This window comes from Ambystoma mexicanum, chromosome 10 (assembly GCF_040938575.1).
Source record: "Ambystoma mexicanum isolate Mex_15411 chromosome 10, UKY_AmexF1_1, whole genome shotgun sequence".
Lineage (NCBI taxonomy): Eukaryota > Metazoa > Chordata > Amphibia > Caudata > Ambystomatidae > Ambystoma > Ambystoma mexicanum.
Window position 1 is genome coordinate 729,955,045 of NC_090932.1, and position 14,260 is coordinate 729,969,304.

The window sequence follows — 14,260 nt, forward strand, 5'->3', positions numbered from 1 at the left end:
TGAAAATGATCCAGCTACTATACAGTAAAAGTACTGTAAGCGTTAGACTAAATACCCTTGCCGATTTATCAAGACCAATCATAGTTACAAGAGGGTTTCGACAGGGTTGTATTCTCGAGCCCATCTTCTTTAATCCCTTCCTGGCGATCTGTGGACGGAGTCTCTTATGGGGGGCGTGCACGCAAATGGGGTGATTTAAAAGTAAATATCATTGCTTATGCGGATGACCTTCTGTTAATGGACTACACCCCTGCAGGGCTTCAAAGACTACTGGATGGGATAAATGGGTATATGGAGAGAAACCATCTAAGAATCAACCCCCGGAAATCATTTGTGTTATCTTACTCCACAAAAAGAAGGCCTAAGTCATACTCCTGGACTTTAAATCAGACCAAAATCGAGCAGGTCCCCGCAATAATCTATCTTGGGTTTCTGATCTCCCCAAAAAAACAATATCAGCTTAAAAAGGAAAGAATGATTACAAAACTCGGGCCTGGTATCGCCCATATGAAGGCCCTTTGGAGTAAGCTTTGCTCCTTCTCTTTACTGCCATTGATTGAGTTGTACAAACACAAAATTACTGCTATTAACTTGTATGGTTGCGAATTGATGTCATGTCATGACAGATCCTTTTTTGATAGATTCGAAGGGAACATTTGGAAGACTGTTTTAGGGCTAGCCAAATCTGAACGCATTAGTGCTATTAGATTAGAACTCTGCCTCACTTCTTTGTCGGCCCAATATATAAAAAGGTGTCTGTCTCTGCACCAAAAAATTATGGGGGCCGAGGGAAACTCCCTTTGTTTCTATATGAAGAACCTCTTGAAGTGTAGTTTACCTTACTCCTCATCACTAGCTAGAAATCATAGGAAATGCATAAATCTTACCAATATCATTTCATTGGATTCCTTAGACAGCGATAATGTGAAAAAAAGGAAAATAATTTCCTGGGATAGAATTCAAGATCATGAAGATTTAAATAGACTGGTATTGTATAAAGATAACCACCATTTATTTGTTCCATTGTCTATGTTGAGATCCTATCTATCGAGGTTTCCATAAAAAAAACATCTGACCTGTACTTTAAATTTCTTACCCACTTTGGAAGTCATAGGGCCCAAATTGGGCCTATCGAGAAGCATGTGGAGTTACCGGATGTGTGGCTTAGAATACACGGAATCATTATTCCATCTAGTGTTAGAGTGCCCCTCGTTCTTACAGCAGAGAATTAACCATCTGGGGGTACTCTTACACTCAATTGCTCGTGTATTGACTATTGATCTGTGGAAAAGGCTTATGACCACTGCATAGCAAACTTTAATAATTGCTTTGATATCTTTGATAGAGGAAATTCTTTGGGGCTTGAAGAATAGAATGGCTGAGGGTGAAGCCGCATGGACAGAGATATGGGCTTAGTTACTTGATTAATCTGAGTTACGTTGTGAGAAAGGATGTTGTTTTGATAGTTTTTGCTCATTTTTTGTTGCAGTAATTAGTAAAGTTAAGTACTTTTATATTATTAGTTGAGTGTAAATGTTTCTTGTAAACTGTAAAACACTTAATAAAAAATATTTAAAAAACAAAACAGATCATAGGCATATTTGTAAAATAGGACCTTTGCACCAATCAGAGTGTGTCCTGGACGAATAGTAATGTTTGGTTCTTTTGCTTCCCATCAACTTTTCATCTGGAGTATCTCATACTTTCTTTTTTGGAGTCAGTACAGACTACAGATCTAGCAATCAGAACAGTGTGTCATTTAACAATGTGACAATCAGGCCAGTGAATCATTGTACACTGACAAAGTGCCACATTTTAGGTCCGAAGCCACAGCACCCTGAGACCAACACCCGCTACATGAATCAGGCTCAGGAGAAGCAAATGAGGAATCACCCAGGCCATCACTAACCTTTAGAGTATAAGAGGTAACAGAAGGCCCATTAAGCCCGAGGAAAGCCCTAACCCTCACCAGAGTACATTTAGGTGCAAGCCGAGGGAAAATGCTCCAGCCTGGTGAAAGTACATTATTCCCATGTGCCAGATACTGTACATACATCAGCCTAAAACTGCTGCCTGTGGCACTCACCAGGCCACTGCTGAAAGACTTCACAAAGAAAGCTGCTCACATGGGACCTGCTGGCGGATGAGCAAATGCAGGACCCTGCTGACAACCTGACAAAAACATATTTGAGTGACTTGCCTAACGAAGCTGTTAAAGAATAGGGCCATCTCATGCAGTCAAGTGCAAGCTGATAACTTTAAGGGTTGCAGGTGCCAACACAGAGCAGACATGGAATATTCTAATCCCACACTCTCCTGGAGCTGTAGGACAGGAATACAGCAGTGCCAAAAGACAACAAAAATCCAAGATGGCGGACTGCTCATTAAGGGTCTGGTCTGCAGAGCTGCATGCAAGGGCGGAACCCAATTAAAGGCAGCTGATGAACCAGATTCAAACCAAGTTAGTCAATCCCCGCACTCAGACAATGCAAGTGCACAGCTGAATATAATACCTCTGTTGGTGATCCAACAAGTGGAATAGAAACGCACAGCTCACCAAGCAAAATGTGTGAGTTAAAGGTTGAAGTTCACAGAGGCAAAGATTGGGGATCAGTGCAGCAAGGAGGTTGGGGGAGATCAGGGAGTGGCTGATGAGAATGTTGGGAAGGAGATGGCGTGGGGAGTTTTTCAGAGGAGAGCAACACCTTGACAAACACAATAAACAACAATTGCCATCTACTAGTGCCAAGAAAGAAGTGCAGCAGCATTTCAACCCAAAAGCAGTAACTCTGTTTGGCCACTAAGTGGCAAAGGCTAACGGAGAGAGAAATGGGCTGATAGACTACGACCTTCAAGCAAGTTAGATCTTCTCACTTATTGCTCCAATAACTCAGCTGTTAAAAAGGGGCAGAACCTGTACAACCGTCTAAAGAAGCGTAATTTGGATACTGCCCCTTGCAAATTCAACGTCTGTATTTTTTATAAAATGTTTGTAATGACCAAACCCAAGGGTATCACAGCGTTTGGTACAATAGCAATAACAAAGGGTGAATAGCAGAGACAGGTATTAGTCGTGCTTAAGCAATAGGCCGAAAGGTATTAGTTGTTCTTATCAAACTGTTTTATAAGAGTTTTTTGAAAATGTGGTATGATTATTCATTCCTGAGATTGGGCGGAGGCAAGTTCCAAAGGGTGGGACCAGTGACACAAAAACTGGCACCTCTGGCTCCACAGGGTGGTCAGCCAGATGCTGGATCTGGATGTTAGGGAACGCACTGGACGATTTTGCATGATGTAGTCAGTGACATAGAGTGGCGCATCCTTGTAGATACACCGGTGGGTGATAGTCAAGGTTTTAAAGTCCACACAAGCTTTGTAAGGGAGCGAGTGGGCTTCACGTCTGGATACTGAGATGTGAGAGAAAGAGCGGCCTGCAGTGCTTTGTTTTGCAACAATTGTAGTTTGTTCAAATTGGAGGCAGAGGTGCCCCTCAGGGGCATGTTACAGTAGTCAAGTTTTGTGAGGATAAATGCTTGTGTGAGGGTGAGGCAGTTGCTGGGAGAGAGGAGTTGTCTAGTCAGGGAGATGAGTCTGGATGTATAGGTCGAGGCAGAGGCGGAGGCATTCATGTGCCTGGTCATGGTTAGCTCTGCATCCAAGTGGACCCCCAGTGTTTTGGCATATTTCAGGACCTGGATGTGTGTGCCATCAATGCATACATAGAGTGTCGAAAGCAGGATTCAAGTTTTTTTGTCGATAAGGGGAACCAACAATGAGGAGCTCAGTTTTGTCATAATTTAGACAAAGGTTATGGGAAGCAGTCCAGCTTTGGATAGTGCTGTGCACTGGACTTATTGCAGCAGTGTCCTGGGTGTATCACCAGAGATGGGGATGAGTATTTGGGTATCATCTCTAAAGTTCATGTAGATGATTCCCAGTGAGTCCAGTCGGTCAAAATAAGGCTTTGTGTATGTATTGTGGAGTGTGGGTGATAGGTAGGTGCCTTGTGGGACACCTAATAGAGCTGGCATAGGGTCAGCAGCTGCTTCCCCAATGAATACTCTAGTGATGCAACCACTTAGGAAGAATTTAATACAGGGCTCTAGAAATCTTCAATGTCACACTGATATACGTGCTATTAACGAGTAACCAAAATATCTGATAAGATTCCCAGATTCCACTATTCGTGCAACCTACATGGACCTTCGATTAAACACTCTGCCGACTAGAGAAAAACTAGTCATAGCGCGAGAAATACTACCTCATCAGCTGCACTGTCATTTCTGCAAAAGACCCTAGACACCGGAAACGATATACCATTTGTTAATGGTCTACACTGAACTTACCCAAAAGAGTCTTCTCTTTGCACACACTTTAACATCTCATCGCAGCATATGGATGCTGAAACAGGATGGACACTGATGAGTGAACAGGAAAATATACTCATTTTCACAGTTCTGCAATTCATACAGAATGTGTTAGAATTGGATCCTAGAACATCTGTAAAATCCAAAACTGGCCCATTGACCGTTAGATGAATTTATATGAAAATACAAGCATCTACGCAGATTCCACATTCTGTTTCATCGAGAAACAGAAGTGGAACTCAATAAAACCCATAAATGAAAGGTTTATAATAAAGTATATCATTTTAAATCAAATAAAAAAAAACAGGAGGTAGCTTCATCTGAGAACTGGAAGTGATGGCTAAGGTGTTGGCAAAAGGTGCCATGGTCCACTAAGATCTAATAGGAGGAGGATAGCTAGGTTGCCAGAGACACAGATATTATCCATTTGTATTTTAGATCCAGTAGTGCTGTTTCCGTGCTATGTTTTGGGCAGAAACCAGATTGCCTCTTTCCGAGCAGGTGATTTCGGTCTAGGAACTGTTGCACTTTTGTGGAGGCTAGGTGATCGAGTATTTTGAGCAGGAACAGGACTGTGTTGATGAGGATGTAGTTTGTGAGAATGGCAGGATCTAGTGAGGTTTTTGTTTAGAAGTAGGGTGATCCAAGCAGCTTTGATACTAGAGGGTAAGTTACTTGTCAGGAAGGAGGGGCTAGCAAAGTCAGTAATGATGGGAGCTAGGGTGACCATGCAGAGTTTCGCTGTGTGTGCAGGGCATGGGTCACCTTTGCAGTTAGAGGGTTTTAACGTCCAAATGGTTTTGAGAACATGTTCTTTTGAGACTTGGGAGAATGTGAATGTGGTGATGGATGGAGTAGGGGCTGCACTGGAATGATCAGGGACTTTGGCAGCAAGTAAGGCTTGTTTGATGCTGATTTTGGTGTGAAGAGTCTATTTTGTGTGACAAGGCATCTTGTATGGTGGTACACCAGTCTTTATCTGAGCAAGTAGTGGTAGCACTGGGGATGGGGGTTTTTGAGTTCTCTCAAGATGCAAAAAAGCTCTTTGGTGTTCGAGCCGCATTGATATTCTGACATTGTAGGTGTTAGCTTGGGAAGGGTGCCTTTAACACAAGTGCTCAAGAGCCCTCTTGTTCCTTCGTAGCAAGACCAGTTCCTCTCAGAACCAGTTTTAGGTTTATGAGGTTTAGGTATTTTGGTTTTGTATGGTGCATGTAGGTCCAGTTTGTGGAGCAAACAAGAGTGGTTGTGATTTGCCAGGTCTTGCAGGATCCTGTTCAGTGGCTGGGGCATAAGCGGAGGGAGGCCAGGATAGTGGGCTTTAGTACCTCTTGTGTCGATTTACGGGTGTTGCACACTCGAATGGGCTTCAGCGCAGGTTCATGGGATAGGAGGGGATTGGCAAGGGAGAGATTGAAGAGGATGAGAAAGCGATCTGACCATGGTACTGTATTAATGGATGAGATCTCAACGGTTGCGTTCGCCATGAGGATCCAGTCCAGGGTGCATCCTTTGGAGTGGGTGGGTGCTTTAATCAGTTGCACAAGGTTCATGTCTGCTAATGCTGACACTAGTGCAGCAGCTTTGGGGTCTGACATATTGTTAAATCTGAGGTTGAAATCACCCAAGACAATGAGTTTGGTCCTTGGTGTCATGAGTGGAGTGATAAGGAGTGGGATGTCAAGCGAGGTCTTCTTGGCTAGGTCCATTCAGTTGTCTGTAGATCAGGAGTATGTTGTACGTGGTTTGGGGATTGGTCGAAAGCTTGAGCAGCACCATTTCAAATCCTGGGGTAGCGGGTGTAGGCGAGGATCTGATATGTAGGGAGGTTTTGGCTATGAGGGCTATACCACCTCCTATAGCGTTGAGGCGGTCTGCCCTGTAAATGGTGTAGTTAAGGGACATGGCAATGTTGAGGAGTGGGCCAGAGGAGGAGTCATGAAGCCAAGATTCTGTAGTGGCTAGAATATCAAGGTGTTATTCAAGAATAAGGTGGTGGACGTCAACAGAGTGTGCTCCCAGGGAGCGAACATTGATTAGCTATCAACTTAGGGCCTGTGTCTGCTTGGCTGGGCAAGTAGGTGTGGGATCCTGTTGTTCGTCAATGGCGGGTGGTAGGAGGGGAGCACTGGTGTGAGAGCAGATTCTTGATAATCTGGTTGCCACTAAGGAGGGGAGAGTAAGATTGTTGTCAAGGAGTGTCTGAGAGAAAGTTCTGATCCTGAGCATAAGAGAATGAGTTCATCCTGTACATGGCTGGGTGGATCCTGTTCTGAGAGAGGTTGGTCGAGCGACAAATGCATGGCTAGTGGGATGCGTGATTGGCGATCCTAGCAGCACTAAGGGGGCAGGGAGCTGTGTATACGTGTCAGTGATGGATAGGGGTGCAGACCCAGAGTGTGGCAGTCTAATCTAATGGCACCCATATCAACATATATCAGCAACCAGTGAAGATATGCTTGACAACAGGAATTCTATATCTCCACCTGTGTCAGAAGCATCAAGGAATGGATGAAATGTTAGAAATCTGAACATCATTAATATTAAGGTACTGGTGGATGACAAGGGGGAAGAACCCAATAATAGAGAGTTGTTACACAGGCATCTCTACCTTTGGAGGTCCCTCCTCAGCCATTCTAGTGACTATGGGAACATAGTACACCACTAAAATTACATTGTTAACAGTTTGCCATAAATGACACCTTGAAAAACAAACTGTAATAAGAAAAATATAACAATGGGTGTGTTGTGGCTTTTTAAATTATGCTTTTTTCCTTCTCATTGGCCGTGGAATAGTAGAGGACTTTTGGTCACATGACAGGGCAATATTATTTGAAAAGGTAAGTCATTCGCTAACAGTTCATTTGATTAAATGTGTAAGCTTTGACACATTTTCACCTGCTTCGATTAAGATCTCCCAAGAGCAACATTTCAATAGAGGACTATGGATGAATAGGGACCCAAAAATATAAAATTCTCAGTCTTTATTTCATACAAAAACCTTTAAAACATCTCATGAACATAATTTCCATAAAGAAACAAACTGTACTCAGAGGGGTTAGTAAAGTGCAAGGTGGTAAACTGCAAAATCAGTCAAAATCCTTCAACAGGTATAAAATCACAATTGCTTTCTCTATTTAACATTGTCAACATTTTAGACCGGTCTCTGTTTCATTTTCAAAATAACCCCAAAGTAGTCTGACGAAACAATCTGCACATCACTTGAAGTGAAGCTGATGTTGACATCTGTTAATGCCAAACCATGACAGCCTATGGACTTTGCCCTCATTGAATACATTCTTTTTCTTTCTTTTTTTTTCTTGGTTAAAAATCAATTCAATCCTCAACACATTACAAAAATACTTAAGCAATCATTATAGAGACAAAGGAGAAGAAAAAAAGAAAAAATAACACAAAGTGAATAAGTCATACATATACTACCCAAAATGTGGCTTAGAAATATGTTGCCTAATCATTATTGCAAATTATATTCAGTCATAATTGATTCAATAAATGAATCAACTGCATTTACAATATGTGTGGTTCATCCTGATAAACAGTAATTCCACATTTGATCCATTGATATAAAATGATCTTGTAAAAACATAAAACCACTTGGGCCTTATTAGTAGTTTGGCGGTAGCCTTGCCGGTAAAACCGGCAGGCTGCTGCCAAACCTGCACATTTTTCCAGCCCATGGCAATGGGGAAATACAGAGCCATTACAACCCTGGTGGATCCTGTATTTCCCCATTGCCAGGGGCCAGAAACTTTTCCTCCCCATTCCCATTTGAGCCCCATAGGACTCAATGGGAATGGGAAGGCTGGATGCACCGACACCATTCAGGATGGTGCCGGTGCATCCGACATGCTCTGCTCGCGGGTGCCGCTCCGCCCGCCAGGTCCGACCTGTGGGGTGAAAAGGCACCCGCGAGCAGAACTCGTACCATAGTTATCAGACCGGCAACCATACCGGTACCATAGTTATCAGACCGGCAAACTTGTAATGAGGCCCACTCTCTCTGAACTGATTGAAGGTTTCACACATTAACAGCAAATGCTTAGCTGTTTCTCTCCGTTTCACATCTTTACAAAATCAACAGAACACTGCCTCTTCCTTAACCAAACCAAATCAAAGCAATGTTTAATTTGTCCTGATCAAGTTCAGGAGGAATATTAGGACCCTGGAGTGAACTACTCTGCTGGATTAAAGCGACAAATATGGAGCCAGGGTTATGCATGGAACTCTGTCACCATATTAACCCAGTCTGCCATATAGAGGGCCTTCTTAACTTTGTCTGGATTACCTGTTAAATCTGGGGCAGAGCACCCCACCTCTGCCAATAACGTTGAAGCCAGTCCCTTTATTTCAGATAAAGCTCGGAGTCCACCATGCTCACATGCTTCTCTAAAGTCCAACATCAGAGAATTTGCTGATGGGTCTAGCATCTTCCTGTAAAATGACAGGTAACTGCAAAAGGATCTGGCCTTCAGGGAAATACTACCCAACACATATGGATAGTTGAATGCGGAGTAGATGATGGAAGATGAAGGACTCTTCTCCAGATCGAGGCTTCTAGATAGGGCAAGCAATCTATCACTGCTAGGTCATATATTTCAATCCTGTACAGCATTCACGAGCCTTCCCCCTTGACTATTTCCGATAATATTAATCAGTGACCAGAAAGATTTTGAGTTACTGTGCACCAATGCTGCCAGTATTGTTTCAGAGTCCAATTGAAGGGAAGGAGCTCTAGATGAGCGTAACCAGTTTAATATCCCCGATATACTTCCTTCATTTTCATTTCTTTAGATAGATCAGATAAATCATAGTTATTTTTGATCTGCCTAAGTTGGTGTCTCATTTTTCTTCTTCTGTTGACCACCTTCATATTGTGTGTGTCTAAGTGAGCAGAAAGGCGCAGCTTCCTACTACCCTCCTTTGGGATGTTGGGGGAAATTACTCCTTCCACAAAACACTCAAAATTCTCAACTGAAAATTCTGTCTGCATTTCATGTGTAGACATTAATGCAGTCACTTCAAGTAGTGTTTCAGTGACTTTAGTTAACATATGTAGTGTCCAGCATAGACGGTCACCCTGTTTATTCAGGATGAGTGCCTTCCACCCCGAGTTCATGGCAGTATAGCCTTTAATAATCCCAAGTGGTTCAAAAGGAGCTATCAATGGGAAATGGTCACTCAACTATTTTATTTTTGCACTTAAAAACCGGTACAGTTTTCCATCAGCCAATGCACCACAAAGATGTAATCTAAAGTGGAGAAGCTCAGCCCGTTGGACCAGGTTGCTGATGGGGGGGGATATCCCCTCTTACAGCCCCATTCCAGGGACCTAGCCCCATACCTGACAAGCAATCGGACCACACTCTTCCATTCTTCACTTTCAGACCCTTGGTTCATAAGCCTATCTCATTCTGATTCAACGCTGAAATATAATCTGAGTTTAAATAACCTGACACCGGAACATGCCCGGATGGTGTAGTATTGGACCATTCCGCGAGACGTGCAGAGATCAATTCTACCACTTCCGCTATAGCACTCATACCATGATGCCAATAGATGCTGATCACCAGAACGTTCACTATCAGATTGGAGACAGACCTAATATGGGTAGCTAATATTTAAAACATGACTTCAAATGATGTTAATATCTTGATTCAAGGAGAGAGTTTCACCAGTGTCAAAAGACCACCAAAAGGATGTCCACTGTCGCCCCGTCGAGTCGCTTGATGAACCACCTTATAACCATCAAAGGCCGGCTGCGACTTAAGCCAGGTTTCCTGCAGATTGGTTACTTGTGTGGTGTTAATATGCGAGCCAGAAATACATTATTAAACATGTGCGTGTGTCCTCTGGAGTTGAACGAGCGTTCCAGCTCCTTGTTTGGAAGTTCAGGCGTTTCGCACTCCAGTCTATTCCGAGCAAGTGGACCTAAGCCATGACCAATCTCGGCTTTCTTCAGAAACCATGATCTTTCTTTTTAAGGTGAGAACGTGTTCCTCTACTGAAGCCCTTGTCCCCAATTGCGTTATTTGTTTTTCACCATTCTTTGATTGTGAATCTTTCAGTTGTGTCTCCCCCATCCAAGAATTGATGTTGAATGGCAATAAATCAAACCCAAAACATCTCAAGTTATCTCGCTCTTTGAGTAGTGTCCATAAGTAATTTGGATTTTAAGACAATCACCACTTGGTGAAGTATGGGTCTGTCAAGAAATAGTAATCTAGCCATGTCTCCAGACTTTATTCCACTCAACATGGATATTTCTTGCAGGAGGGACAGGATTTTTGATTGATTCAGGAATGAGGAGTCGGTTTCTGGAATCACACTTTCTATTAATACTGTTAAACTTTCTTCATGCCTTTTAGTCTGATTTGTACGATGCACATTGAATAAACCCATGGGACAATGTAGACAGCGGTCCTGTGTTGGTGTCTCCAGCCTCTTTTTTATAATCTTTAGTCCTGGACTAGCAAAGGACACAACCCCTTGATCGTGGCGCGGATGCTGATAAGATGGATTGAACAAAGATGGCATTCCCAGACCACATGGCGCCACTGCGGGTGCCCAATGGATAGGCATTACATGTGTTGATACTGTTTGAGTGCCTGCCACTTCACATTCCTCTTTCCTCTCTGTGCCCCCTCCTTGGGACTTGAGCCGAAGATGTAGAGGACAAACTGGGGGGTCCACTTCTGTGGCTGACGCTTTCTCCCTGGACAAACTGGGGGCCACTTCTGTGACTACAGCTTTCTATCCAGCCAAGCGCAGCTGTGACAAGGCAGCCTTGACTGTTGTCTGCGCAAATAGTGAGTTGATAAAGCTTCGCACACCTTGCCTCTTTAAGGTTTTAGAGGGCATATTTTTGCTTTTTTTCACCTGGACAGCCCTTGGTCTTTTGATCAAACGGGATTTCCCCAACTGTCTGAACTTTCTCAGCGATTCCATGAGATTTCCTCAACCAAGTCCTCAGTTGGTCCCTCAACTGGTGCCTCAGATGGTTTTTCCTGAACAATGATTTCAAGTGGTTTAAGATAATTTGCTGGGGCACGAACAGCTTTTTGTGTCTCAATTGATGGCCTCTTAAAAGTCTGCAGCTATCCCTGGTTGCTATTACTTACAAAGGGATGGGTCAACAAAGCTTTGTCAGGGCCTGGACAGACTTGTGATCCAGAGATCTCTTGAACTTCCTGAACAGGAGCCAGGCGAACTTGTGTTCCGGGCGTCGCTTGCACTTCCTGACCAAACACTGAAGCTACACCTTGTGCAGTTGAGTTGTTCAAGTTATTGTCCATTGAGCAGAGTTGTCGTGAGAAGAGAAAATCACTGGCTGCCGCATGCAGGTCAATGTGATCACATTTGAACAATAAAGATTCTATTCTTCCTCTCCACCTCCCAGAATAGAACAATAAAGCATACTCCACAAGGAACGCCCAACAGCTTCACAGGTCTGTGTAGGTACTATAGAACGTAACACACTGCACACACACTTTGCGTGCTGCGCGCCGGTGTGAAAGTTGCATTCTTCCACTCCGCCTCCAAGAATAGAATGAGAAAACAGACTCCACAATGAATGCCCAACAACTTCACAGGTCCGTGTAGGTACTGTAGAACCTAACACTGCACACACTGCAAACGCTTTCTGCCGGTGTGAAAGTTGTATTCTTTTGCTCCGGCCACCAAGAATAGAATGAGAAAGCAGACTCCCCAAGGAAAGCCCAACAGTTTCACAGGTCGGTGTAGGCACTGCAGACCCAACACACTGCACACAGTGCATGCCCTCTCGGCTGGTGTGAAAGTTTTATTCTTCCGCTCCATCTCCAAGAATAGAACAAGAAAGCAGACTCCACAAGGAAAGCCCAACAGCTTCACAGGTCTGTGTAGGTACTGTAGAACCTAACACACTCCACACACACATTCAATCACTGGTCTCCTAAACCATATAAAGTTGACACCATGTGTTTCAGCCACCTCACAAGGATACAGTCACCTAACTGTTCCTCTTTTTCATATACCAAGGCCTTCATCAGGACAGTAAAACACTATACAACATAAAATGTGCCCCTCGCATCTCCACTCTACAATGCGTGTTTTAATCTGTCATATCTTGAGTCTTGATTGATTCTGAAGTTCAACACATATCTATTAGTACGACGGCTCGACATTCAGAGTCAGGAGTCTCTCATTCTGCACGGCTGATTTATCTGCCACCTCATTACAGGATTATGATTTCTTCCCAAATCAAGGGAATAGAAGTTCCTAGAACTTGATTCACATTTCCTGTCTTCCACTAAGGTTAATGCAGCATCTCACTGCTTGTTAGTTCCGCAACCGCACTGCACTGCACCGAAAAACAAATCAATGACACATTGTCATCTGCCCATTATATTACTTGTCATCTGGCCATTATATTACTTGATATCTGAAGAACATTCATCTTGAACAGTTAAACGCAGGTTGATTATTTCAGGACAATAACCCAAGTTATCTACTGAGAAAGAGAGCTATCATTTAATAATCGTCATAAAGTAAATCTAGCACAAAACAGATGCTCACAGGTTTATCATCATCATAATTAAACATATTATAAAAGTCGCATGTTACCTTCCATTGATACCAGAGACTTGTTTGGTTTTGGCATCATAAAAGAGACAGAAACAGTCCCCACCGACACCAGTGCTGAAAGGTTCAGTGAGATTCAAGGCAGCAGCTGCAGCCACAGCTGCATCGGCTGCATTGCCACCTCGCTTTAAAATATCTGTAAAATAAAAAATATCAGAGGGTTTTATATTCCGCACTTGGCACAGGTGTATTTCCAGGCTAAATTAAAGCTGTACCTAAATTAAACATAATGTACTTAACAGGATCTGATGATATAACAATGAATTAAGGTTAATATTACCATGTTGACAGGGGTAAAGGTTTCCTCTCCCTTGCTTTAGGAATGGATCATTTAAAAAAAAAAAATTGCCTGAAAAGGTCTTTTCCACTCTATGACTCTTAAAATAGTATTCCTCCTAATTTATCCCTTAATGGCATAATGAACAGCCACACTCTTTTTAACATATTAATTGAAAATGTAATTATATATTACCATATACAAAGAACATTCTGAATTTGAGAAAACAGTACATGCAGCCTTCTATGTATGCTTCATATTATTCCAAACCCATGAGATACTATACTATGCAGAAGAGATTTATTGGCTTTCGTTTTGGCCTGAAGAAGCCTCGTTCTCCTTTGTTTGAAACAATTGCTAACTTAATCTAGTGTGATCACTGGTGGCATTCACAGATTCATGGTGCCCTCTCGTCCCATCTGTCACAGTCTCCAGCAGCACTTTGGATCTAATGCATCTTCACCTCTCCTTTAGTATGCACAATAGTTGTGTGTGACATTGTAATCTAATTATGTTATGGAATTATGTAATATACTGGAGGCTAAGGGGTAGGTGTGGGGTGATGACGAGGGCTGAGGAACACCAACTGCTCTTTGATGCAAGCCCTGAAGGAAGTAAATGGGCAAATCACAGATTCAACACTCCATCCTTAGTCTTGTCTGTAGGACCATTCCTACGACTAGGACATTTCTATGTCTGCCTGAGAAGCAGATGTGTAGCATTGAAAACACAGAATAATTGAATGAGAAGCAAAACAGCTTGCTGACAGGCCACAACACGACTCTGTGAGCCATGTAGCACAGCTAGAGACACCTGGTTGTCTGAGAGCCAGAAGTTTTGTGAACGTGTCTGGCAAGTAGAACTGGAGGCCACGCTTGTACCTGCTTGAGGGCTCTATAGAAGATCGGTGGCGAGTAAAGAATGGTCCCTTACAAAGATTCAGAGTAGAAGAAGCCAGAGAATGAGCATCTGGCAG

The 14,260-nt window shown here is 43.0% G+C and overlaps 1 protein-coding gene across 4 annotated transcripts in view; it reads right to left on the bottom strand.

Annotated features, from left to right (window-relative positions):
- LOC138491689 (glutathione hydrolase-like YwrD proenzyme) overlaps positions 1-14,260 on the bottom strand; it is an 846,074-nt gene that overhangs the window by 377,719 nt on the left and 454,095 nt on the right. For all 4 annotated transcript variants that reach the window (XM_069618367.1, XM_069618368.1, XM_069618365.1 and 1 more), the window contains one exon: positions 12,990-13,143. In XM_069618367.1, coding sequence (XP_069474468.1) covers positions 12,990-13,143 — 154 coding nt within the window. The remainder of the gene's footprint in view (positions 1-12,989; positions 13,144-14,260) is intronic.